The sequence below is a fragment of the Lynx canadensis genome, chromosome X, assembly GCF_007474595.2.
Source record: "Lynx canadensis isolate LIC74 chromosome X, mLynCan4.pri.v2, whole genome shotgun sequence".
In the NCBI taxonomy this organism is placed as follows: Eukaryota; Metazoa; Chordata; class Mammalia; order Carnivora; family Felidae; genus Lynx; species Lynx canadensis.
The window spans coordinates 27,658,040-27,685,202 of NC_044321.2; the positions used below are offsets into that span (position 1 = coordinate 27,658,040).

Genomic DNA, 27,163 nt, shown 5'->3' on the forward strand with positions numbered 1-27,163 from the left:
CACCGAATTATATAAATTATATAATAAAGTATATGTAATTAATTTCTTACCATGCAGCATCGATGACAATAATAACGGTAATAATAATTACTTTGTTATGGGTGTCTATTTTTTGCCTGACATTGCTTGAGAACTTTCCTATTTCATCTTTATAATAGTACTGAATAGCAGGCACTTTGATACCTAGTCCACAAATGAGGGGGTCAAGCCCATTGGGTTTAGGAAACTCAACCATGTTTACCAACAGTTGGCAAGGGAAAAAAACAGATTTTAAACACAAGTGTCTGTCTCCATAATGATTTTTTTTGTCATGAGGCTATGAGCCAAGTATTTATTAATATTTAATGCAGGATCGTGTGGTTAAATGATGTGTTACTGCTACTACAGAAAGATAACAATTATCATTATAGTTAAAAATCACTGGAGGCCCACTCTGAGTCAGGCAATTTACTTACATGCAAGTTTCAACTCTCAGTACATACATTCACATTAGAAAATGACATGGTGGAAGACTCTAAAATACAGAGAACAAACTGGGGATTGCTAGATAGGGTGTTGGTGGGGGGATGGGCTAATGGGTGACAGGTATTAAGAAGGGCATTTGTTGGGATGAGCACTGTGTACTGTATGTAAAGTGACAAATCACTGGGTTCTACTCCTGTAACAAATACTGCAGTGTATGTTAACTAACTGGAATCTATATAGATAAATTTAAAATTTAAAAAATCATATGTATGTAAAACTTTAAAATTAAAAAAAAAAAAAGAAACGAAAATGACATGGTGCAGACATGACAAAGTAGAGATCTCTGAGTTTTCCAAGGCCACTGCATAGATTCTACTTCAGGCCTCACTTCCCAGTCCCTGCTACATACTACTTTCCCCGGTCCCAAATCAACATAAATTTTTATGCTACTGTTTCAGAAGAAGTCCATGTAAACTCAGTGCTTTTTATTCACATTAAAAGCCATCTGTTAAAGTACTTAGTATCCAAATTCTTAGAACCCCCCCTTTAAAAATTAACACAGGTTGTTAACTACATTTTCAACGGTCACTGCATTAAGACTTGATATATTTTCAATTTGAATTTTCATCACTGGAAACAGCTAATGTGACAAGCTGATTCCAGTATCTTAATACTATATAATTTCATGGGGAAAATGTTCCTTACAGTGATAGCCAATATTTATATTTTGACCACAATGCATTAAAAGAAATAAATGTTTCAGAATCCATAATGTGTACCGAACTTGAAGCTGAATTCATTAAAAATAAACCTCCACTACTAAGCCAAGGAAAGAACAGACAGTGCAGAATCACAATGTTAAGCAATGTTGCGTCTTTCTTTTTTTTCTTTCTTTGTTTCATTTTACTTGGTTTATTTTACCTTCATCTCTTCAACCGCAGTCTGTAATTCGTCTGGGGTTTTATATTCAAAATCTCTCTCTAGGTATTCTTCTTCAGCTTGCGTCATCCATTCGTGCATCTCTGACAGATCTTTCTGAAGACTTACAGTTTTATCCAAACCTCCCTTTAAAGCTTCCTTTCTGGCATAGACCTTCCATAAAACAAAGCAACAAGCAAAGCATGAATATGGAAAGTCACAAAACATTGTCATTATATTATTACTCAACAGTCTGTAAATAACTGAAAGTTTAGATAGAAAAGATGAAGTAACAAGTAAAAAAGCTTACATGAATGAGGAAATAACTCATGGCGATTGGTTATACTTAATTTCACATTAGTGTTAAAATAAGATATAGCCATTTACTTGGCATACGTAATAAAATGAACATATTCCCCCTCTGACTATAATTTAGCTGTGTGTGGGGCTATGCTTTTCTGTGAATGAAGAATAGAGAAAAAGACTTTTTCATAATATGTCTCAGTTGGATACATAAATTTATTGGCACGGTTTCTAATGTTCATAAATCTGAGTCTACTCTTCCACTGTATTTTTTAATTTTTCTTTACTCTTCCACTTTAAAGCATGAATCATACAAAACACAGTGTACAAAAGGGGGTATGAATAATTGTAAATATTTATGCCCCCAACATGGAAGTACCCAAATATACAAAACAGTAACATACATAAAGAAACTCATTGATAATAATACAATAACAGTAGGGGACTTTAACAACGCACTTAGATCATCTATGCAGAAAATCAACAAGGAAACTAGGGCTTTGAATGACACACTGGACAAGATGGATTTAACAGATATATTCAGAACATTCCATCCTAGAACAGCAGAATACACATTCTTTTCAAGTGCACATGGGACACTCTCCAGAATAGAACACATACTAGGTCAGAAATCTGGCCTCAACAAATACCAAAACACTGCGCCCATACCATGTATATTTTCTGACCACAAAGCTATGAAATTTGGGGTATGTGGGTGGCTCAGTCAGTTAAGCATCCAACTCTTGACTTCAGCTCAGGTCATGATCTCATGGGTTTGTGGGTTCAAGCCCTGCATCAGACTCCATGCTTGCAGTGTGGAGCCTGCTTGGGACTTTCTCCTTCCCTCTCTCTCTTTGCCCCTTCCCCACTTGTGCTCTCCTTCACTCTCAAAATATAAATAAATAAATAATTTGTTAAAAAAGCAATGAAACTTGAAGTCAACCACAAGAAAAAATTTGGAAAGACCAAAAATACATGGAGGTTAAAGAATATCCTGCTAAAGAATGAATGGGCTAACTGAGAAATTAAAGAAGACAGGAAAAAAAATACATAGAAATAAATGAAAATGAAAACACAATGATCCAAAACCTTTGGGATGCAGCCAAAGCAGTCATACTAGCGTACCTCAAAAGGTAAGAAAAATCTCAAATACACAACCTAACCTTACACTTAATGGAGCTAAGGAAAGAACAAATGAAGCCTAAAGCAAGAAGAAGGGAAATAATAAAGATAAGAGCAGAAATAAATGGTATAGAAACAAAAAAAAATCCCATAGAACAGATCAATGAAATTAGGATCTGGTTCTATGAAAGAAATAATAAGATTGATAACCCCCTAGGCAAACTTATCAAAAAGAAAAGAGAAAGGACTCCAAATCACGAATGAGAAAGGAAAAATCACAACACCACAGAAATACAAAGTGGCATGAACACTGTTCATTTCAGCTTTGAAGGTAGCAACATATCAGAAACAAATCCAAATGTGCTTCCACGGAGAGTAAGTTAAATAAATTGTGAGATACACACACACACACACACACACACACACACACACACACAATGGGATACTATCTAGCACCAATACATCTGTACTGAAGTGAAAGTTGTTCAGTATATAATTTCAAGATTAAAAAGCAGGTTGCAAAACATTATGTGTGGTAATAGGAGACTTGTGATTTTAAATCTTCATAGATTCCTGAGGTACTAATTTTTAGAGAAGAATGTATTACTTATTAACCAGAAAAACAGAAAACTTTAAATATCTAAAATAAAATTGTGAATGCTAATCACTTGTTACAAAGTACCCTGTTGTACCACACTGAGGGTAAAATTTTAATTTTGTACTACAATGATTATATATTGTGCCTCTTTTACTTAAAAAAAGGAACTCTACTCCAATGTCGTCAATTCTTTCCCGTGAAATTAAGTAGAGTTCTATCTTTCAAGTAATGTAATTTTAATTGAACAGTCTTAACATATAATTGATAATTTTAGTATAATAACACTTTCATGTAATCTACCAAATACTAAATATGTGCAGAACCATATTAATTTTCCTTATTCTTTACAACCATCTTAATCCTAATATAATGATATTAAAACAACTTTCAGTTCTTTACTCTCCTTGGTGATCCACTGAAATGTAAATAATTGCTTCACTGTGACACAGGTAGAACAGTATGCCTAACAGTTATACTAATTAAAGTATAAAGACTATTTACATAATCAATGAGCCTATAATCAGTGTAAGTAAACAGGTTGCTCAATTTCTACTTAGATCGTCTGCTATAATCTTTTCAGGCAGTTGGCAAAGTGACAATATTAGAATGACTAATGGAACTTAGCCAAAGACTTATAGTAAAAACAAACAAACAAACAACAAACAAACACACACACACACACATGCTATTAAACTAAGCCAGAAGAAAGGAATCAGGACTGATTTTTTTTTTTTTAAGGAAAACCAGGCAGGAAGTCATTCTGAGGTGACAGCACAAATGTACTGGAAAGAACATCAGCTTTGGAATCAGGATACCTGGACTCAATCGGTAGCAAGTTAAGTGAACCTGAAGACAACACCTCATTTTTCTTTATCTCTGCTCTATAACTAATCTAAAAGTTGGACCACACGATTTCCAAGGTCTTTTCAAAGCTTAACATTCCATAGTTCTATGCCTGATCAGACAGAGATATTAATTTTTTTGTTTCATATTTTAGAAGGATCTATAAAAAGGTATAGGCAATTTTTCCCTTACCTTTGTCATACTAGTGATGCAAACATTCTAGCCTGAAAGTGTGCAATCTACCCCCACAGTTTAAGATGACGTTGCCACAACTAAGTACAGAACAGAAAGTTCTTCATGTTTCCTGTTCTAGAATTCCTGAACGCAACATTCAGCATTGCCCTTCCTCACTTCACTACCTGCCCTCCACCCCCGGCTCTATTTACATATAATTGACATATAACCCTTTATAAGTTTAAGGTATGCAATGTGATGATTTTATAAATATACATACTGTGAAACAATTACCACAATAGGATTAGTTAACACTTCCATTACCTCACATGATTCCCATTTTTTTTTTTCTTTTCGTGGTAAGAACATTTAAGATCCACTCTCTTACCAACTTACAAGCATATAATGCAGTATTGTTAACTTTAGTTACCTGGCTATACATTAGATCTCAAGAACTTATTCAGTGTATAACTAGAAGTTTATAACATTAGATTGAAATCTCTCCATTTGCCCCACCCCCAGCCTTGACAACCACCGCCACTACTCTATTCTACAGTTCACCTTTTTTAGATTCCTCATAGAAAATTATACACTATTAGGTCTTCTCTGACTCATTTCACGTAGCCCAATGCCCTCAAAGTTCATCCAAGTTTTTGCAAAGTGCACGATTTCCTTTCTCATGTCTGAATAATACTCCATTGTAGGTATATATGTAATTACGTATGTACGTGTATACACACACATATATGTATATGTACACCATATCTTCTTTATACAGTCATCCAGTGCTGAACATTAAGGTTGTTCCAGATCTTGACTTTTGTGAATAATACTGTAATGAACGTGGGGGTGCAGATACCTCTTTGAGATTCTGATTTCATTTCCGTTGGAACTATATGCAGAAGTGGGACTGCTGGATAAGATAGCTCTAGTTTTAATTTTTTTGAGGAATCTCCATATTGTTTTCCATAGTGGTCACACCAATTTACATCCCCATCAACAGTGCACGAGGGTTCCTGTTTTTCCACATGCTCATCAACACTGGCTCTCTCTTGCCTTTTTTGATGACAGCCATTCTAACAGATGTGAGGTCATGTTTCACTGTGGTTTTGATTTGCATTTCCCTGATTAGGGATGCTGACCATTTTTTCATGTAACTTTTGGCCATTTGTATGTCTTCTTTGGAAAGAGCATCTATTCAGTTTCTCTCCCCATTTTTAAACCAGATTGTGTTTTGCTGAGTTGTACAAGTTCCTTGTATATTTTAGCTAATGACCCCTTATCAGATACACGGTTTGAAAATATTTCCTCCCATTCTGTAGGCTATCTTTTAAATTTGCTGATCGTTACTTTTGAGGTGCAGATGCTTTTCAGTTTGATGTAGTTCCATTTATTTTTCTTTTGGTGCTTGTGTGTTGGTGTCATATCCAAAAATCCCTGCCAAGATAAACGTCAAAGAACTTTCTCCCTGCGTTTTCCTCTAAGGATTTCATGGTTTCAGGTATTTTAAGTCTTTAACACATCTTGTCTTAATTTTTGTGGTGTGAGTTACAAATCTAATCACATTCTTCTGTGTGTGATTATCCAGTTTTCCAAATACCACTTATTGAAGAGATCTTATCCTTTTCCTGTTGAGTAAGTCTGACTCCTTCATCAAATATTAGCTGACTGTATACATGAAGGTTTATTTCTGGGTGGTCAATTCTCTTCCACTTCTTTATGTGTCTATTTTTACACCAATGCCATACTGTTTCTATTGGGAGAGCCTTGTAATATAGTTTGAAATGAAAAGTATGATGCCTCTGTCGTTCTTTCTCAGGATGGCTTTCGTCATTTGGGGTCTTTTGAGGTTCCACACAAATTTTAGGACAGTTTGTTCTATTTCTGAGAAAAATGTCATTGGATTTTTTTTAATTAATGTTTATTTATTTTTGAGGGGGGGTGCAGAGAGACAGAGACAGAGAGACAATCCAAAGAAGGCTTTAGGCTCTGAGTTGTCAGTACAGAGCCTGACACAGGGCTCAAACTCACAAACCACAAGATCAGGACCCAAGCCGAAGTCGAATGCTCAACCGAGCCAGTGAGGTGCCCCTGTCGTCAGAGTTTTAATAGGGATTGCAATGACTCTATAAATGGCTTTGGGTAGGATGAACATTTTAACAATATTAAGTCTTCTGACCCATGAACACAGGATATCTTTCCATTTATTTGTATTTTCTTCAATTTCTTTAATCAAATCCTATAGTTTTCGTAGTATAGATCTTTCACCTCCTTGGTTAAGCTTGTTCCTTTTGTTTTTGATACTATCACAAACAGGATTGTTTTATTTCTTTTTCAAACATTTTGTTGTTAGTGTATAGAAATATAACTGATTTCCATATAGTTCTATACAATGATTTTGTATACTGCAACTTGACTGAATTTGTTTATTAATTACAACAGTATTTTGGTGGAGTCTTCATGACTTTCTATATATAAGAACACATCACCTAAAAATAGACAGTTCTATTTATTCCTTTCTGATTTGGATGCCTTTCTTTTTCTTTCCTAACTATGTTGGCTAGGATTTCCAGTACTGTGTTAAACAGGAGTGGTAAGAGTGGGCACCCTCATCTTGCTCCTGATCTTCGAGAAAAAGCTTTCTGCTTTGCACTATTCAGTAGGACCCTGGCTGAAAAGCTGTCATATATGGTTTCTATTATGTTCTGGGGCATTCCTTTTATACTGAATTTATTAAGTTTTTTCATGAAAGTTTGTTGAACTTTGTCAATTGTGTCAAAATTTTTTTCTGCATCTATTTAGATATTTTTTTAATCTTTCATTCTATTAATGCAGTATATCACAGCATGTAGTATATTTTCATATATTTTCATGTTACCAATTAACATCCTTTAATTTCAGCTTGATCTCCTTTCAGCAGGTGTTCTAAGGCAGGCCTAGTGGTAATGAACTTTCTCAAATTTTGTATGTCTGTCAAAGCCTTTATCTCTTCTTCATTTTTGAAAGACTACTTTGCCAGACAGTGTATTATTGGTTAGCATTTTTTTCTTTTTATTAAAGTTTGTTTATTTGAAAGAGAGATCACAGTAGGAGAGGGGCAGAGAGAGGGAGGGAGACAGAAAGAATCCCAACCAGGCTCCACACTGTGAGCACAGAACCTGACAGACGTGGGGCTCAAACACATGAACTGCAAGATTATGACCTGAGCTGAATGAAGGTGGACGCTTAACGAAATGAGCCACCCAGGGGCTCCAGCAATTTTTTTCTTTCATCACTTTAAATGTATCTTCCCAATATCTCCTGGCCTGTAAGGTTTTGGCTGAGAAATCGGAAGAAAATCTTATGACGTTCCCTTGTAGGCAAAAAATGTGAAAATAAGTACAGGGAACCTAATTTAAAATGGAGTCAGGAAGACCTGAAGAGAAAGCTGTCACAAATGTACCACCCCCCTTGCAGCCTACATAAGCATCAGGAAGAAGGAAGCTCTCTTCTTACCCCAGGAACAATATGCTAACTAATGCCTATAGTCAAGGAGAAACCGCTACAACCTTAAACTCTGTTCTTCTCCAAAAACCTTTTGTTCAAAACAACCTTCCCCAATTTCTCCCTAAAACCTATTAGCAGCTGACCTTGCTTTTGTCTCTTCAGACTTGCTATGGTTTGCCATAGTTTAATTGTCCCAAATTGCATCTCCTCTACTATTCCCAAATAAACTCATTTTGCTAAAAAAAAAAAAAAGGGGGGGGGACTAATTTATTTTTAATGTCTCTTGGGGAATATGTTTTTGAGTTGAATTTTTTTGGTGGCCTATAAGCCTCCAGAATTTAGATGGCCAAATCCCTTTCCAGATTTGAAAAGCTTGCAGCCATAATTTCCATAAATAAGTTCTCTGCCCCCTTCAACTTGATCCATTCTACTGCTAATGCTCTTTATTACATTTTCCATTTCTTTCATTGTATTCTTCAGCTCTCAGATTTGTGTATTTTTATGATTTGTTTCTTTTTTTAAAAATTTTCATTTTGTTCATTTATTACTTTCTTAATTTAATTGAATAGTCTTTATTTTCCTACAGCGCATTGAGTTTCCTTTGAAAAACTATTTTGAAGTATTTATCAGATAAGCTGCAGATATCCTTATCTTTGAGATTGGTTGCTAGAAAATTATTATGATCCTTTGGTGGTGTCGTGATTCCTTGACTGTCCATGTGCCTTGAAGCGTGGCAACACTGTCTTTGCATTCACAGTAAAAGTCAGCTCCTCCAGTCTTTACTATCTGCCTTCAGAAGATAAATACCTTCTGTCAACCTTGTTAGGGATTCTGAGGCTATCTGAGGCTTCTATGAATATGAATGTTCCACAATTCTTGTTCCCTACTGTGGGAGAATTCTTACCCTTATATGGCTTCCCTTCATCCTGCAAAAACCATACTAGGTATTGACAGCCTCCCTTTTGCTTTCCCGAGAGTGGGGCTAAATGTTCAGGTGTGTGGTCTCTCCAAGACTTGCAGATTTAGACCAACCTTCTGTGCATGCTCATTAGCATCCTACAAAAGCTCACCCTTGTCACCAGCCAGAGTATGCACAGGGAGCCAGCCAAAGGGTCGGGATGCAAGTGGGTGTGGCATGAAGGGCAGTCGTGATGCTGTGGGAAGTTGGAGAAAACACTGACCCCAGTGGCTGGTAGGCAGAACTCCTGATGGAGTCAGTGATATTCTTACGATCCATGTACTTGTAATACAGTTTCCAGCCCTGGTTGCTGTACTCCCAGCTGCTCACTACCCCAAACTGGTGGAGCTCTGTACTGTGGATGATGGACAGAGAAATGTTCCTCTTTGTTTAACACCCCCGCATGGCTGTGAAGCTGGGCACTCACTCACATGGTCTCACTTTTCTGCACAGGAGAAACCAGGGTTCTGGTAAGAGCTCTCTTGGCACTGACCTGTGTCATCTTGGAGAAGGAATGATGCAGGTAAAGTCAGACCTTTCCTCAAACCTCTCCAATGCATCCAGTCTCAGATTTTTTTGGTTTCAACAGTATATTTGATCTTCTCCACTTGACTCTTGGACCTACAAAGTGGCTCCACTTTCTGTGGGTGGTTTTCTAAGTCAGTGTTCTCCAGGGGCTATCAGACCATGGCTGAAAATGGCTGGAGAAGGTTCATGGACTACTGCAAGGTCAACAGGCAGTAGACCCTATGGAGAGGGTGAGAATCCTCCCAAGTACCTTGGCATATGGTGCTGGATCATACACCATCCACAAAGGCACAGGGAGACAAGAAGACTTGACTTAAGAGTTTGGGCTTGGATACATGGAAAGATGAAGTTTCATTTATTCTTCCAGGGTGACTACTAGAATAGGAAACTGAGGAGTATATAAGGAATTTGGGTCACATGTTAGATTTAATGTATCTATTCATCAATACAGAGGTATTGAGTCAGAAGATGGATATACAGATCTAGGATTTAGGAAAAAGTCCAAATTATAACAAAATTGTGGAAGCAATAACTTACACATAACATTTAAAGCCGTAAAGCTGAATGAGTTTACCTAGAGATTTAGTGGTGATAAGGAACAGAAAAAGTCCAAAGTTGGAGCCCTAGAATGATTTCAAGTTTAGAGGTCAAGGCAAAGGAACCACTAAAGGTATTTATAGTGGTCATGGAAACTGAAGGCAGACTAAGAAAGAACCAAGAGAAAAAGATGATAGAGAAGCCAATCAAACAAAGATAAAGAGTAAATAATGGATTTAATGATGTGAATTCACTAGTGACTGTGACAAAAATTGCTTCAGTGAGTGGTGAGGATGAAAACTTGATTGGGGGCATTCAAGACAGAACAGGACGAGTGGTATGGAAAGAGTTTCTGTAAAGAAGAAAAATGGAGAAGTGGCTGGAAGGAATGTGAAGCAAAGGTTTTTGTTTGTTTGTTTGTTTGTTTTAGACTTTATTTTTATGTAATCTCTACACCCAATGTGGGGCTAGAACTTACAACCCCAAGATCAAGAGTCACACATTTCACTGACTGATCCAGCCAGGCACCCCAAGGGGGTGTCTTTTTTAATGATAGGAAACATTACAGAATAATTTCCTACTGATGGAAATGATCTAGTAGAGGAAAGAAATACATTTTTTTCTTTAAAAGTTTATTTATTAATTTTGAGAGGGAGAGAGAGAGCGCGCGCGTGAGAGTGAGCATTCAAGCGGGGTAGGGGCTAACAGAGAGGGAGAGAGTGAGATTTCCAAGCAGGCTCCACAGTCTCATTGCAGAGCCCAATGCGGGGTTTGAGATCACGAACCACAAGTTCATGACGTAAGTCAAAAATCAAGAGGCAGACACTTACCCGACTAAGCCACCTACACACCCTGAAATATACTGCTGATGTAGGCGGTAGGGGATGTTTAACAGGTGACTTAATGTCTGTGCTGAAAAAAGTGGATGGTATGCAACATATAAGTGGAAAGGGTCGTCTTACATAGGAGTATACACAGGTCACTCATGTTAACAATGGGAAAACAGAGTCGTTAACTAACGTGCAAGTCAGTGGGAGTAGATGCAAGCTCCCTTCTAAATGTTTCTATTTTTTTCATTGAAACACAAAGCTAGTTAACTGCCATACAGGAAGGAGAGAAGAAGAACTGGCAGAGATCTGCAAAAAGAAATTTGTGAAATACTCATCAGAGGGGTGGGGCTGTGAATGGATATGAATAATGCAGTAAGGTTACCGATAAGCACCAAGGGCCTATTTGAAGTTTGCACTCATGATTTCCAAATGAGACTAGCCAGTTATGATATGTGTTTTCCTCCAGCCATGTTCATCCTTCCCGGTACTGGCACAGCATCAACTGAAAAGTGGATCTGATCTGACCTTATATCCATGTAGGATACTGTCACATGGATATAATATAGAAAGACAGGAGAGGACAAGAGAGTTGAGGGAAAACACAAGGAGTGCTTTTAATGATGGATTATAGAATCAACTTTGAGTAAGGAATGGCCAAGACAAGATTAAATGCTTTTCTAATGAGAAGCTGGTAAGATCACTGCATTATGCATTCCATTAGGAAGGAAGAATTTTTGAGGTTGGATTACTGAGGGAATGAGCTGGAAATTAAGGTGCTGATGGTTGCAGAGTAGGGTACCTGAGGTTGAAATTACGGAGAAGTATCTGGTAATGACAATGTTTAGGTTACGGGGCTGAGACCGGGTAGCTAAGGTAGAATAGAAGACACAATCATTAGAGGAGCTTTCAAGGTAGTGAAGGCTGGAAGAATCGTCCGAGAAAATATTGAAATCAGGAAGAATTATGACAGTAATGACAGTTAAGTCCGTTGTTAAAATATTCAAGAAATAAGGAAGAGTGACTGAGGGATCTGTGGATGATTGTACCCAAAATATGCATTGAGTGAGAAAAAGACAGTGATTTGCAACTTATGACAATGACATCCTTCTAATCTCTAGACCCAGTGTTTCTTGGTAACTACTATAAATTTAGAGGTGCTAATTAAAAAAATATATTTATGCACTAATTATTTAGAAATGACACGTGTTTTATAATTTTATATATGCAGGTTTATGTCTATTTTATGTCTGCTTATTTTATTTACCACGCATGTACATAGTAGTTACTCTGTGCTAGGTACTCGTCTACATACTTTACAAGATTAACTCATTTGATCAATATTATAAAATTCTTATAAAGTAGGCATTAATATCATCACATTCTCAATACTGGGAAACTGAAGCAGGGAGAGATTAAGCAACTTTTCCAGTACCACACACGTAGGTTATAGTGGGGGCAAGATCTAAACTGAGGCGATATGGTTCCAGAGCTCCTGGTCTTACTATGTTTGCTCTGGAACCATGAGAAATCCTTCTCCATCCTTAAGAGTTTTTGATTTTATTGGCCAAGCATTTCAGGGAAGTGAGCCTCGGAAATCTTTTCAGTGTGAGATGGGAGTTACCTTACATAAATGACATCTCTGTCTTTATATACATAGTTTATACGCCCAGTTCAAGATGTACTTCTAATTGTCTACTTCTCCAAAGTAAACACGACCAAAATGGAAGTACTGAGTAGTCTACTAAGCTAGTCAATTTTGTTCCTTCTTCAGGCCCAAGTCTTTCTTTCATTAGTTAAAGGCATTGTGGCCGACTCTGTTGTGTAACACAGGAAACTGAAAACATTTTGATTCCTCCTTGACTCTCTGGACTCTTTACCAGCAAGCACTCTTTACCAGCAAATACTGTCATTTCCAAAAGGATCTGATTAAAAGAAGAAAGGAACGTGTCAGGTTAGAAAAAGAATAACAGTCAAAGGTGGGTATGAGTGTAGAATCCATAATCAAAAATATAACAAGGAAGAATTTGCCTAATTGGCAAAAAGACGGATAAAAGCTAAGACTACATTATACAAACATAACGTTGAGCACACTGAGTGAAATAACCTTACTGGAGACACACGAGCACTTTGGTCCAGTTTTCCCAGAATAACATATCCCTTCCGCACAATATTTGCTATATAATGAGAAAATACACATAAACAGTAATGAGAGACAGAACAACAAGCATTAAAGTGATCTCCATCTCTACTGACGATTTTGGAAAAAATCGGGAGAGGTTTGGACAGTGAACCAAACATAATGTCACCAGAGGATGACGTATTTCAAATTTCTTGTCTCTCCATCTCCACTCATGCCCTTCCTGTCCTTTGCCAGGAGTACTTTCTATCTGGCCAACTGCGGTTCTTGCCTGTTTCCGCTTGTGCTGCTTCCAGCCATTCTTCATAGAATAGGAACATAGAGAAAAGTTTTAAACAGCCACTTGAGATGATGCCACTTCTGTATCTGGAAGCTTAATACCTTCCCAATGCACTTAACGTGCATACTAAGTCCTCACTATGACTCATGAGACCATTCACGACTTATTTCCCCCTGGTTTTCTCCTGGCTCATACTGCCCCACTTAGAGAGGCTTCCCTTCTATTCCGCATACATGCTCACTCTTCTCCCCTGCCTCAGCACTTTTTCCCACTTCATCTCAGATCCACACTTTCCCTAGTCCCCATGTCAAAGTGCCAGGTTCTTTGCACTAATCAGATGTCAGCTTTCATTCCACCTCTTCAGAAAAGACTTAACTGTCTACCCAACAAAAAGCAGGCTCCCTGCTCCTTTACTCTCATTCAGGGCATTCGGATTGCTTCCTTCAGAGAATCTGTCGACATTAAAATTAGGCATTTGTGCAATATTATGTTAATTCATTTACTTTCCATCTTCTCTACTAAACTATACCCACCATAAAGATAGATATTTATCATGTTTATTTTCTTCCCTACTTAACATCTGTTACAAAATGTGTAATAATATATACTGAAATATTCTAATAAGTAATTAAGAAATCCTAAAAATGTTTCTCTAAAAATTATGTAATTGTATGTATATTAGTTTCTTTAATAACCACATAACAAAATAATGTAAAGATATGTATAATTATGAAATCCTTCCCTTCCTCCTTTCTTCTTTCCAGTATGGTCTACCAACTTGTGAGTTATTTGAATGATGATTATCCTTTATTTTAGAAATAACTAAAATTTTGGGATTTTTTTTTTTAGTTTTTATAAATTCATTTTGATAGAGAGTGCACACGTGCATGCAAATCGAGGAGAGGCAGACAGAGAGAGAATCCCAAGCAGGCTCCACACTCTCAGCACAGAGCCTGATGTGGTGCTCAAATCCATGAACCATGCAATCATGACCTGAGCCAAAACCAAGAATTGGACACTTAACTGACTGAGCCACCCAGGAACCCCTAAAATCTTGGGGTTTTTTATTTGGATACCAAACTTTTAGAATTTAAAAAGCCAACCATTTTATACCAACAAAATCAAATCATGGGATCTCAAAGGATCTCCAAGTATATCAGACATTTGGACAATTCTGTCTCTAATTGTTTTTTTTCAGATTCTGGCATCTAAAAACAAATGAGTTAATTTTAACCCAAGAAAGAACATCACACCCCATTTTGTGTGTAGCCATTTCTATAATGCATAGATTTACAGTTTCCAGTGCTCTCTGGAGCTCTGAACTGGGCCCAATACTCAAGCTTGGCTTCCATACTTTTACTGTATTGTCTGACTTCTGTTCTGGATTGCATGATACCTTTCTTAAGAAACACAGATCACTTGCCCATAAGATCAGAGCATACACAGTGTGATACATTCCATGGAGAACCAAAGAGATGTAAAATATTCTAGGACGTGATGAAAACACGGATGGGATCTATGGAATTTTTGTTATGAAGCAGGCTAATGTGTTTATACCTCTCTTAAAAGGCATATCTGTGGTGTATGTTATAGCAGACATAAGGTCTTAAACAAGGACATTTTAAGACTAACTTGAGATATTTCAAAAATTACACTTCTCTAATATGCAAAAACCTTGAGGTTTCAGTAATACTGTTGTGTGTATATATATGTGTGTGTGTGTATATATGTGTATGTATGTGTATGTGTATATATATATATATATATGCTATATGTATGTGTATGTGTATATATGTATATATATGCTATCATTTTCCCTCTTGCTCTAAATTGGTGTTGTTCTTTCCATTCATCCATTAGAAACATTCAACAAATGGCTTTCATACTGGCCTTGCAGGAAAACATAAATGGTATAATCTATTACCTAAATAATATATTTTTTTTTCCTGAACATTCCTTCTAGAGCCAGCTTACTCCAGAGAAGAATGCAAGCTAGCTGACCCAGGGCTATCTTCGTCTGTGAGTTAATAGAACTGTTGAGCATTTGCCAGTGACAGTATTAGCTGGGTGACTTGCCTTGCCTTTTACTTTTCTAAATTCTTTACTTTTTCAAATTTAATTTTTGCCTTGTGGCATGATTTCTTTTCAACTTTGAAAGGTTACTGAGAAATAACGAAAGACTGGCTGTGTCTAATACACATAAGATGAAACCTCTTATTAACTTCAAAAAAGGTACTGGTATACTGAAAAATAATCACTGCTTTAGGTCAAAATTTCATCTTATGAACAAGAAGTATTCAATATATAGTACTTGTGTATATAATATTTAATTTTCCAGAATGCAATCTCAAAATTAAAAGTAATATCTATAAAACACTCTGCTGCATAAAAATGAAGCACTCGGATATGCAGAGTGATTTTGTGTTTTATTTCCCCCTCTGAGCTATTCGTAACTATTTCCCAACTTTAGCTCATTTATTGAAATAAATGTAGTAAAGAAGCTAAACTTGCCTATCTTAATAATCTGAAGTGAAAATTATTTATCATATTTGTACATGCACAGAGACTACTCATTCATTTTATTTCTGTACCAAGTATACAAATGTAAAGTACGTTCTGCTAATCCAATTACTATTACAAAGTTATGCACAAGAGCAAACATTCGATGAAAATCAGGCCTTAAAAACAGGACATTGTTGTTAAGTATGTTCAGTATTTAAGGTCATCTCAGTCAGGATCCCGATAAGATGCATATATACTATTTAACATATATACTATTAGAATTTTTTTTTATGCTAGACAAAGGCTAGTTTGAAGTAACCATGCTTTACGGCATCGACATACTCAGAGATGAAACTTTCAAAATGGGCAATGGTAAAGGAAGACATTAAGAAATCTTAATTAGATAAAAAGAGGCAAGCCGCAGCGAAAGAGACCGTACGTACCTGTCGGCATACGTAATCCCACTGAGTGTTCAATTCTCTGAGCTCTGTCTCAAGTCTGCAAGCAAACTCTGGCTCTGCTTCATTCTTTATCTTCTGTGCACCTTCATTGACACTGTTGAGACTGGGCTGAATTGTCTGAATATCATTGACTAAAAGCTAAGGAAATAATTCAATTTAAGCCAGCTGCAAAAATTACCACAACATACTAGAAATACAACATAGAGAGGAAACATATAATGAGGATTCATGACACTGCATGTACGTCCTTTCCTTTAAAACGTGATATACACCCACCTACAGATGTCTCAGCGTTACAAAAACTGTTCAGTGGTTTTGATGCTATGAATCAAGTACGGAATTATCTGTATTCTACTTAGATCAGACACAAAAGGAAATAAAATTATTATTCCTTGTTGGAAAAATGTGTGAAAATGATGGGCTTTAGACATCACTGTTTTTGAAATGATTTCGGTTTTCAAACTCAGGATATTGCTGCAACTGTTTATAGCATGATGGGTGTGAAGGTTATTTGTAAGCTGGATTTGTTTCTTGGTTTGTTTTTTAGCTTGGATTTGCAAAGCAAATTCTTTAAAGAGCTAGATTACTTTCATTCCACGACATGACAATGGCATAATGAATATCATTTCAAAAGTCCGTACTGTGTAATAATAGAGTACAGCGCAGCAGGTCTGAGTAGAGCAACACAGTATGACTCAAAATCTGCAATAAGACATAATAAACAGCTCAAAGGTTTCGTTGCCTTTACATTAAATTTTATTTTACACTAAAATAATCTTATGAGTGTTGAGGAAAAGATCATGCTTTTCTCTTCCTCATTTATCCAACCCAGTTTCTCAACCTTGGGCACTACCATCAATTTAAACTGGCTAATTCTTTGCTGTGAGGGGCTGTTTGGGGATACACACATTGAGGGACACACATAGCACCCCAGGCCGCTACACACCAGTAGCATCTATCCCACACCAAGCTGTGACAAAAATGTCTCTAGACATCGCTCAGTGTCCCCAAAGGGAGCAAAATAACTCTGGTTAAGGACCACTGATATAACCAAATAATAACTTTCATATAAAAGACTTCATGTGATAGGGGTCATATAAAAAACTTACCCTGCACTGTTTCAGCTGTTTTTTCAGAATTTCTGAGTCCCCGAGGGCAGGCCACTCGTCCTTCAGGAAAACATCAACTTCAGCCATCCACTTCTTCAGAGTTTTGATGTGATTCTGGAATCAGAGACCCATTTTAAGCATTACTGGGGTGCCGATTTCTCTTAACACAATTCATCACAGTGATATTTATGAACACATGCCCAGGAACAATTCCCTTGTTTGAAGGATATCTCTAAGTAGCTCTTCAGGAAAAGAATATTTTTACTAAGACTGCATTTTTATGGTCCACAGTATGAGCACTGGTGTATGAAGTCTGCTATTGTTAAAAATAAAAAATTACTACCAAATGTGGTTTTATGATGTTACTCTTGAGAACATTAAATCATATCCCCCTCTAGAGAAATTTTAAGTTACAAAACAACTCATGATAATACTAACAATGTGCCCTTACAGTACATAAAACAAACTATGAACAATAAACTCAATGTAATGGTGTCTTTATAGCCTCCCTAAACCTGAACTTCCACAAATTGTTTTCTACAGTTGACAGTTTAAATAGTCCCTCTAGTTGGGAACTTTGCAGAACAAGATTTTGTCATCTTGCAAGAGATAACTTCTGATTTTAATTTCTTATTTGCTTGACCAGGCTGAAGTAATGATCGGGTGAAAAATGTCATCTTTTATCATTTATAAATAGCCAAGTATCTCCCATTATTCTTTTTCATATATTGCTTTTTTCCCCCTCCTGCTTTTTTTGGCTACTTTTCAAATGTATGATTTTCGAGCTCCTTTATTTTCCACACAATTCAAATACGCTGCCCAGATGTGCTATTTTCTCCCTTCTTAATTAAATTTCTGTTGAAAATATGTGCTTCACAGAAAGCTTCCCTTTCAATATGATTAATAATAATGCTTTTTAAAAGCATTTGACTAAATCTAAGAACTTCAGTTCTCAACATTATCATCTTGCTGATATCTCTGGAGTCTGGTTTTGCATTTCTTCCACATCACCACTGTCCTAGTTCAGATCTTATCACTGGCTCCTTGATTACTGCATTAGGTCTTTTTGGTGTCTGCCTCAATCTTACCCTATGCTAATCCATTCTCCACTCTCCATGTGTCAGTGTTTTTCTTCTGTCCTCCTTCTTCTTATCACAGTGATGCTTTGAAAACAATGATATCTTTCCCCCCTCTAAAATAGCAGAAGTTCCAAATTATTATTACTTTTAATTCCATCCCTATTAGGTTGTAATTCATGTTTCAAAGCATGGCATCCAGGACCGCTCATTATCTACTCCTAGGTCATTTTTCTAATAGTATATTTTATTTATCTCCAAACATATTTTTGTCTCTTCAAAAGTGAACCCCTTCTGGCTAAGAGGATGTATCACTTCATTTTGTTAGGTACCCTTTTTCCCCCCTCTTTATCAGCTGACTAAATTCTACTTCTTCAAGGTGTAGCCCAAATAACCCATATTCCAATAACATTTCATAACCCCTTTGCCCAGTGTATGTTGGACTTTCTTTCTGTCTACTGTCATAATGTTTACCACACTGTTTAATTCACTTCCTACGTTGACTGGAAAATGGCCTCCCAAGGTGTTCATGGCCCCATCCATGGAACCTGTGAAAATGTTACCTTATATAGCAAAAAATACTTTGCAGATGAGATTAAGGATTTTGAAATTGGAAGATTATTCTGAGTTATCGAGCCAGGCACAATGTAATCACAAGGGTTCTTAGTAAGAGGGGGTTGGGGGTAAGAGAGCTAGAGAGAGAGGCTGTAAGATGCTCTACTGCTGAACTTGAAGAAAGAGGATGGGATTATCAGCCACGAAATCCATGTCATCTCCAGAAGCTAACAACAACAAGGAAACAGATTTTGTGCTAAAGCCTCTAGAAAAGACAGAGCCCTGCCTACGTCTTCATTTTAGCCCACTGCAACTGATTTTGGACTTCTGACCTCTAGAACTGTAAGATAACAAACTTGTGTTGTTTTAAGCTACTAATTTGTTACAACAGCAATAGGAAACTAACACACTTACCATATCCCTTCACTAGAATATGAGCTCCTTGTTGGCGAGGACCATGTAATTATATTCTCTTCTACCTCTGATACTGGTAAAAGTGTGTGCGTGTGTGTGTGTGTACACATACGTTTACATGTAGAGACCTGTTCGTAAGTATATTGTGCTTTATAGAATGTTGTAGGATTGCTCATTTTTTTTGGTTCGTAAGCAGTAAAAACAAACAACAGCTGAACTGAGACTTAAACCCAGAAGCATGTTGTCCCAATGCTTTCCAGCATGCCACGATGATGTCCAAGATTCATTCCAGCATTAATATTTTTCATAGTAATTTGCCACATGAGAGGTATTACTTGGATCACTAAATATTTTAGATTTTAAAATGTAATTGTTGGTTTACTATTTTCAGCTTAGCTGATTAGTAGTATGGTGGCACCATTTAAACAACTTAAGTCAGTAGGAGCTGGTCTATGGCATGTAATAAGGTCAAATTTTGATACACAATTACAAGTAAAATATGCTGATAAAATGATATGACTATATTACATGGTAGATAATTGTTTTACCTATATTTTAAAGGACAACCAGACTAACGGAAAGACTAGTTTTGAAAATTATTAAGCTAAAAATATGTTTAAGTCCTATCAGTTTCGGGGAAAAAATATAATTCTAAAGAAAATCTAAGAAGCAGAACACTTAATTATGGTTTTCTTAAACATGCAAAAAAAACCCCACTCATTTCACAAAATTGTGTGTCTTTTGATCTCATCACTGAATTTGAAGAAGTATTTTGAAGAGGTTAAATGTCTGTTTGCCTTTAAATTTGTAACACATCACTAGGGGAGAAACCAGCAAAGAAAAAAAAATGAATACAAAAAGTCCAATCCTGACTTACCTGAATTTTTCGAAGTTTTGCCATTTGCTCCTCTAGCTTTTGGCAATGCTCAAGCAGCTGAGAGGACAGCTTCTTCCAGCGGCCCTCAATCTCTTCAAATTCCGTCTGGTACTTCCGGCTAATATCAGATGGTGCTTTCCTTGACATCTCTTTCACAGTGGTGCTGAGATAGTTTAGGCCACTTTGTTGCTCTTGCAGGGAACTTTGTAAAGCCTCAAAAATTAAAAAAGGGAAAGTACATGTATACTAATTGAGGAATAATAAACAGTTTCATTGTACAGTTTCACTTGCAAGTTTCAGCTACATGTATTTGAAGTGAAAGCTATGTGGGGCACCTGGGTGGCTCAGTCAGTTAAGCGTGCCACTTTAGCTCAGGTCATGATCTTGCATTTGTGGGTTCAAGCCCACATCGGGCTCTGTGCTGATAGCTCAGAGCCTGGAGGCTGCTTTGGATTCTGTGTTTCCCTTTCTCTCTGCCCCTACCCTGTTTGTGCTCTCTCTCTGTCTCTCAAAAACAATAAAACAAAATGTTCAAAAAACAAACAAAATGAAAGCTATGTGATGGAAACACCTAAAAAATAGATGATGTGCTGCAATTTACAGAATAACTAGTAGTAATTTAAATTATACTGTTTATGGGGTGCCTGAGTGGCTCAGTCTGTTGAGCGTCCAACTTTGGCTCAGTCATGATCCCACAGTTCGTGAGTTTGAGACCCACATCAGGCTGTCTGAAGACAGCGCAGAGACAACTTTGGATCCTCTGACTCCCTCTCTCTCTGCCCCTCCCCTGCTCACAGTCTCTTTATCTCAAAAATAAACATTAAAAAAAAAAGACAAACTAAATTCTACTGTTTATCATAAAAGTAATTTGCACATTAATATTTTATTTAAAAATCTATGCCTGTTTTTATGAACAACATCAAATATATCCAAAAGTGTATCTTAATGGACCAGAGTTTTAGCACACCTAATTTTATTGTATCTTCTGTATATGAGTACTGTATTTATGATACTGTTAGGGAGCTTCATTTAATTCTACTGGGCTTTTATTAAGACAATTTCTGACCTTTCTAGGTAAAAACCTAACTAAATCATATAGATACATGGTATAACAAAACTGACTAAGTTATCACTGGTCTACTGATGCCAATTAACTATAGTTTCATATTTTTCACAATTTCTTGCAAGGATATAATGAAATTCTAGGAGAATTTTTGGGAGAATTTATAAAGTTGGTTTTACAATTGTTCTGTGTTACCTATGCAATTGCTGACAACAGGATGTCTATCTTTAGGTTTTCCCCACTCAATATTCATTTGTTACTTTCTGGTTATGAAATAATAAAAGCTCAAGATAAAACACGGAAAAAATACCCACTTACATATATGATTTTATGTAAACTTCCAGTGTTTCTATGTATACCTAAACACTGAATATGTTATTATAAACACACATAAACAATCATCCCTTCTTTTACAGAAAGACTTATAATATCCCACGAATACATCAATACATAACTTTTATAGTTGTATAATGTCTTATGCCTATTTTGTGGCATTTTATTTTTTTTTTACTCTGCTTTAATTTTACTTCATTAAATTCGATTTATTATTTAGACAATATCTAGCATGCATATAACTACATTTTGAGCTAGGCCCTTTTTGTGAGCATTTTGCCACATCATTAAGTATTTTTCAAAAACATAAAATTTAATGGCTTCCTGGTTCGTTTAACCATTTCCCATTATTAGCTCTACAAAGTAACTTCTAGCTTTCCACTCCTGTAAATTATGTTTCTGATCTACCTATCTATCCCCATCTATTTGATTCTTTCGTGTATTCTGATTACTGCCTACGATAAAGACTTCATGAAAACACTATTCACATGTATAACATCATGAATTATTTTGTATGTTATTAGCAAGTGGCGAAACATTTTTCTCAGCAAAATTTCTTTTTTTTTTTTTTTTTTAATTTTTTTTTTCAACGTTTATTTATTTTTGGGACAGAGAGAGACAGAGCATGAACGGGGGAGGGGCAGAGAGAGAAGGAGACACAGAATCGGAAACAGGCTCCAGGCTCCGAGCCATCAGCCCAGAGCCTGACGCGGGGCTCGAACTCACAGACCGCGAGATCGTGACCTGGCCGAAGTCGGACGCTTAACCGACTGCGCCACCCAGGCGCCCCAGCAAAATTTCAATTCAATTTGCATTCCCACCAGAAAGTGAGAAGGGAGCTCATTGCTGCTGGACCTGCACTTATTATATCATTTTTTTGCAACTTAGATGTGAAAAATGGTATTTCATTGTATAAACTAGTACTTCGTCCTTTCCAATTCGACTTACAACTTTCCATAGGTTTAATGGCTGTTTATGTCTTTTTTTGTGACTTCCTTATTAATGACTTTCTCCCAGATTCAGACAAATTTTTTCCTCGGTCTCATCTTTCTTTAAAATCGCCTCCAGTATTTTTAGAGTATTTGCAACTGTGTCCAGTGATTTGTGTGCTTCTCTATCATATGTTTTAAAATATTTTACTTAAAAATTTCTCCAAAAATCATGCTTATTGAAATGTTTGCAACATTTTAACATATGTGGTATTTTGCTTTGTTGTAACATCTGATACAAACTTCTAACTACATCTTTTTGAGCTACTTAATACAATTTCTCAATAATATTTATAAATAATTTTTGTCTTCAACGTTTTTTTCAGAAGTTTACTCCCCTGCTCATCTGCCCACCATTTTGTATATAGTTAATCCATTCCTCTAATTGCTATATCTTTGTACTCTTTTTGAAGTTAGAGTTCTATTAAGCCACATATTCTTTAAAGTGAATTTTTAAATCATTCCAAGTATTAGAAACAACAACATAATGAAGAAAAAAGAAGATCCAACAATATTAGGTTGCTTGGTGTGATAGTAGAGAAAACAGTCTAAACAGGGCAATATATACTGAGAAATTTACATAAAAGTTTTTAAAGAAATAATTATAAAATCACTTTCTTAAAAAAATTTAATTCTTGAAAAAGAACTCTTCGTATACAAGTCACATTTTAATTTTGTTCTTATGTCTCAAAATGGAGACATATCTCAGCTCATAAATATAATTAATGAATGCTTTCTTGTCTTAAAAAATAAAATGTGATTGGATATACAACATGGGCTTTTCAGAATTGGTAGGAAAAGTATTCTAAAATCTCTTACAAATTATCTTTTTCATTTCCCATATTAGTATTTTTTATTACTTGATATAAAGCTGCTAAAAATTTAGGTAATAAAACTCAAAAACTAATTATGATATTACAAAAGATTAGAGTTTAAAACTTATTTTATAACGACACTGATTTTACCACTGTTTGGGAATGTGAATGGAGTTATAAATCAGGAAGCAAGGGGTGGGGGGAATAATACCACAGCTTTTATAATCATCAAAATCAATGTGTCTGAAAATACATACTAAACAATAAAGAATATACTTCATACGCAGACCATGACACTGTCTTCAAAGGTGGAATTTTTGTCTGAGGGATAGAAGGCACAAATGCATAAAATATGACATTTTTAAAGTCCTCATTTTTCCAACTGGTACACCATCATACTTGCCACAATTATTTTAATTCTATTATTTTAAGGTTACACCATTGTGAAAAGAAAAGTTACACCAACTGCTTGATAGATGACATCTGCACTATTTGCTTCAGACAGTCAAACATTCACAGACCTGTAACTCTTCAAGTCTCTGCTCCATGATGTCATATTCAGTGACAGTAACCTGAGGTCTAGAGAGTTTGGTTTCTGACTGCTGGATCCACGTCAGGATGGTACTCAAGGTCTCCTGATAGCGCATGGGTGGCAATGTGTCAAAAACTTTATCAAAAGGGAAAAGAAGAGAATCATTTCACTATTTTAAACTTTGTCATTACGTTTTCCTAAGTTGTCAGCAAACTCAATCACACTGCTAATTACAAATATTACCAAGTTGTAAAAACTTGAAGATATAAATTAAAATGTGATTATGACATTGAAGATAAATTCCTACTACGTATCTCACATTTTGATAGAAAGTATACACACGTACACAGACACATTGCAGTGAATCTTCATATCAGCCTTGCAAGTTCACAGGGTTAAAGCCATTTTCTTTTAAGGTAAGGAAATGGCCAAACACAGAGGCTGCGCAATTTGACCATGGTGCCAGAGAAGGTACTTGGAGGAGAAACCAAGCAGAGTACACGTATACTGACTTTGAAGGCTACTCTTTTCATGTGCTATCATTTACCTTTGGAGAAAACAGTGTCTTATCCACAGAAGTTGATATTTTAAATTGTATCCTGTCACTTCTTATTTTGCTAAAAAAACCCTCTGTGTACTTAGTATGTGTCAGAAACTCTAATACTATCATTGTTACTATCATTCTTAATTCTTACCTGTGAGAAATGTGTTTTTAGTCTCATTTACAGTTGAGGAAACTGAGGCTACAAAAAAAGGTCAACTAATTTGCTCACACTTAAGAGCCTAGTAAGTGTAGAGCTTAGGATTTTAAACCAGGTTTATCTGGTTTCAAAGTCAAAACCACTACTCAACAGCACACTTTCCCTGGTATCTATTTATGTATAAATTAGGGAATGAAAAATATATTAAGGAAAGTGTAATTTACGGGTATGTATATGCACTTAAACCATAAGTGTGTGTGTATGTGTGTATATACACACATGTGTATATGTATATATATACACACATACACACACACACATATATATACACATTTTACATAACTATAATCGTATAGTTAAATAGTACCTACATTAAATGAGAGAAAATAAAAATTTTCAGATTTGTCAGATTATAAAAAAGTGTTCATCTCTGAATTGTTGAGTTTTTTCTGTAAAACTGCTTCTCATCTGTATGCAGGTGCAAGACAAAAAGTCTTCTCAATGAGAGCTAAGCCACACTTCGACTCTATTCTGAGAGAAAGCAGAGGACTCGTAACACGATCAAGAAGTACCTCTGTATCTCCCATGTAAGTTATCTAGCACAAGCAAAAGCCCACACAGTCTAAGATCCTCCCTAGCCTTTCCATGTGTGTTTTCACTTCCTTTAAATCCAGCTCTGTGTTCAGTTTTTCAAAGTGCAAAACTGATTTATGAGGTTACATCATGGCATAAAACTTATCGTTACTGTTTCTTTTTTTCTAGAATTCTCACCCATGGTTCATAGAAGGCCCTCTAGACCGTTCACCTCTCCAGACTCACCTTTCATCACCCTCACCCCCCTGTGCTCCAGGGACACAAAACTTCTCTGATTCTGGCCTTCACCTACTACCCCTAGTCTTATTAATCCCTACTGATCGTCTGGCTTCTGTGTTAAGCACTTCATTCTCCAGGAAATCTTTGCTTACCTTCCCAGCTTGGGTAAGTCTCCTTTAGTTTCAGAGACCTGGCCTAGGCCAGGTCAAGCACTCATCTCAAGCTATAATTATAAAAACACCAGCTTGATTTTGTGATTAATGGCTGTGATTTTTCCCAGTTTTCGAGTATAATGACAGCAAGAAGCATGTGGTTTTAGCTCAGCGATTGATCCCCAATGACCACTATGGTATTATAAAAGGAATCAGTATGTGTTGGATGAGTCACTACAGGTTAGAAAGTGTAACCTTGAGCACACACACAAAAAGAATGCCTTTGCCAGGAACACAGGAGAAAACCAGTATTTGGTGAAGCCTAGATTCTGAACAAGAGGAGAAAGAATTTACCTGGAGAATTTAGACATTCTTCTCATTCCACCTATTAAATCTTCTCATTCCACCCACGGAACCTTCTCAACACTGAATAAATAGCTTAAACTGACTTTATTCCTCGTCTCCTTTCTCACTTCATGGTTTCTAGACAATAGGTAGACTTTCTTTAATTGCATTTTTTCTGGTATAATTCATTTGTAAATGTACAAATGTACAATGTACACACACATTTTGGTTTTCTCCTGGAATTCTTTTGTTTTTTTTTTAACGTTTATTTATTTTTGAGACAGAGAGAGACAGAGCATGAATGGGAGAGGGTCAGAGAGAGGGAGACACAGAATCCGAAACAGGCTCCAGGCTCTGAGCTGTCAGCACAGAGCCCGACGCGGGGCTCAAACTCACGGACCGCGAAATCATGACCTGAGCCGAAGTCGGCTGCTTAACCGACTGAGCCACCCAGGTGCCCCATCCTGGAATTCTTTTGACAAACAACAAAATCATGTTCAAAACTGTATCACTTCGGAACAGAACAATAGATAAGGTAACAATTTGTATTATATCCTAGTGAGGAATGTTTATATTTCTATGGAAATAGGACCACCACTGCATTAAAAAAAGCTTCTACCTCTCTCTGTGTACACATACATATGAATAAGAGATATATATGTATATATTTAATATTTGTGTATCATTTATTAATTCCTCAAACTACTTATTGAGTGTCAATTTCAGCCTTTGTGATATCCTTTAGGGATACAATAATTTAAAAAAACAGAGTCCCTATATTCACTGCCTTCACAGTTTACTCATGCAGCCAGATAATACTCTAATATAGTTTTGATCAGATTGTAATTAATTTTATAAAAGAGACAAAAAGTGCTGTGACAGTAAACAATAAGAACATTACATTTACACTGGGAGCTCATAAAAATTAACTTTTGGGCAAAGATATGAAGGAGTAAGAATGAGCTGTGCTAGGGCTTCTGGGAAAATACACAGGGCTCTGAAGTAGGGAATATGGGATGGTTTTCAGGAAATGAAAGGTCAATATGACGTAGAGAGAAAATAAGCACGAATGCAGCTGTAACTGGAAGTAGGCAAAGCCCCCATTTTAAGCAGAGCCTTGTAAGTACCTTTTAACTAAGACCAAAAGCCAATCATTGAATGTATTATATGCAAAGGTGTGACACAGATTTTCTTTAAGAAAAATCTTTCTGGGGGCATGTGGGTGGCTCAGTTGGTCGAGCGTCCAA

The 27,163-nt window shown here is 36.3% G+C and overlaps 1 protein-coding gene across 3 annotated transcripts in view; it reads right to left on the reverse strand.

Moving 5' to 3' along the window:
- The window catches only part of DMD (dystrophin), a 1,834,617-nt gene that overhangs the window by 1,291,319 nt on the left and 516,135 nt on the right, over positions 1-27,163 (reverse strand). For all 3 annotated transcript variants that reach the window (XM_030304767.1, XM_030304766.1, XM_030304768.1), the window contains 5 exons: positions 23,895-24,040; positions 20,174-20,386; positions 17,252-17,365; positions 16,125-16,280; positions 1,387-1,557 (listed from right to left, as the gene is read on the reverse strand). In XM_030304767.1, coding sequence (XP_030160627.1) covers positions 1,387-1,557; positions 16,125-16,280; positions 17,252-17,365; positions 20,174-20,386; positions 23,895-24,040 — 800 coding nt within the window. The remainder of the gene's footprint in view (positions 1-1,386; positions 1,558-16,124; positions 16,281-17,251; positions 17,366-20,173; positions 20,387-23,894; positions 24,041-27,163) is intronic.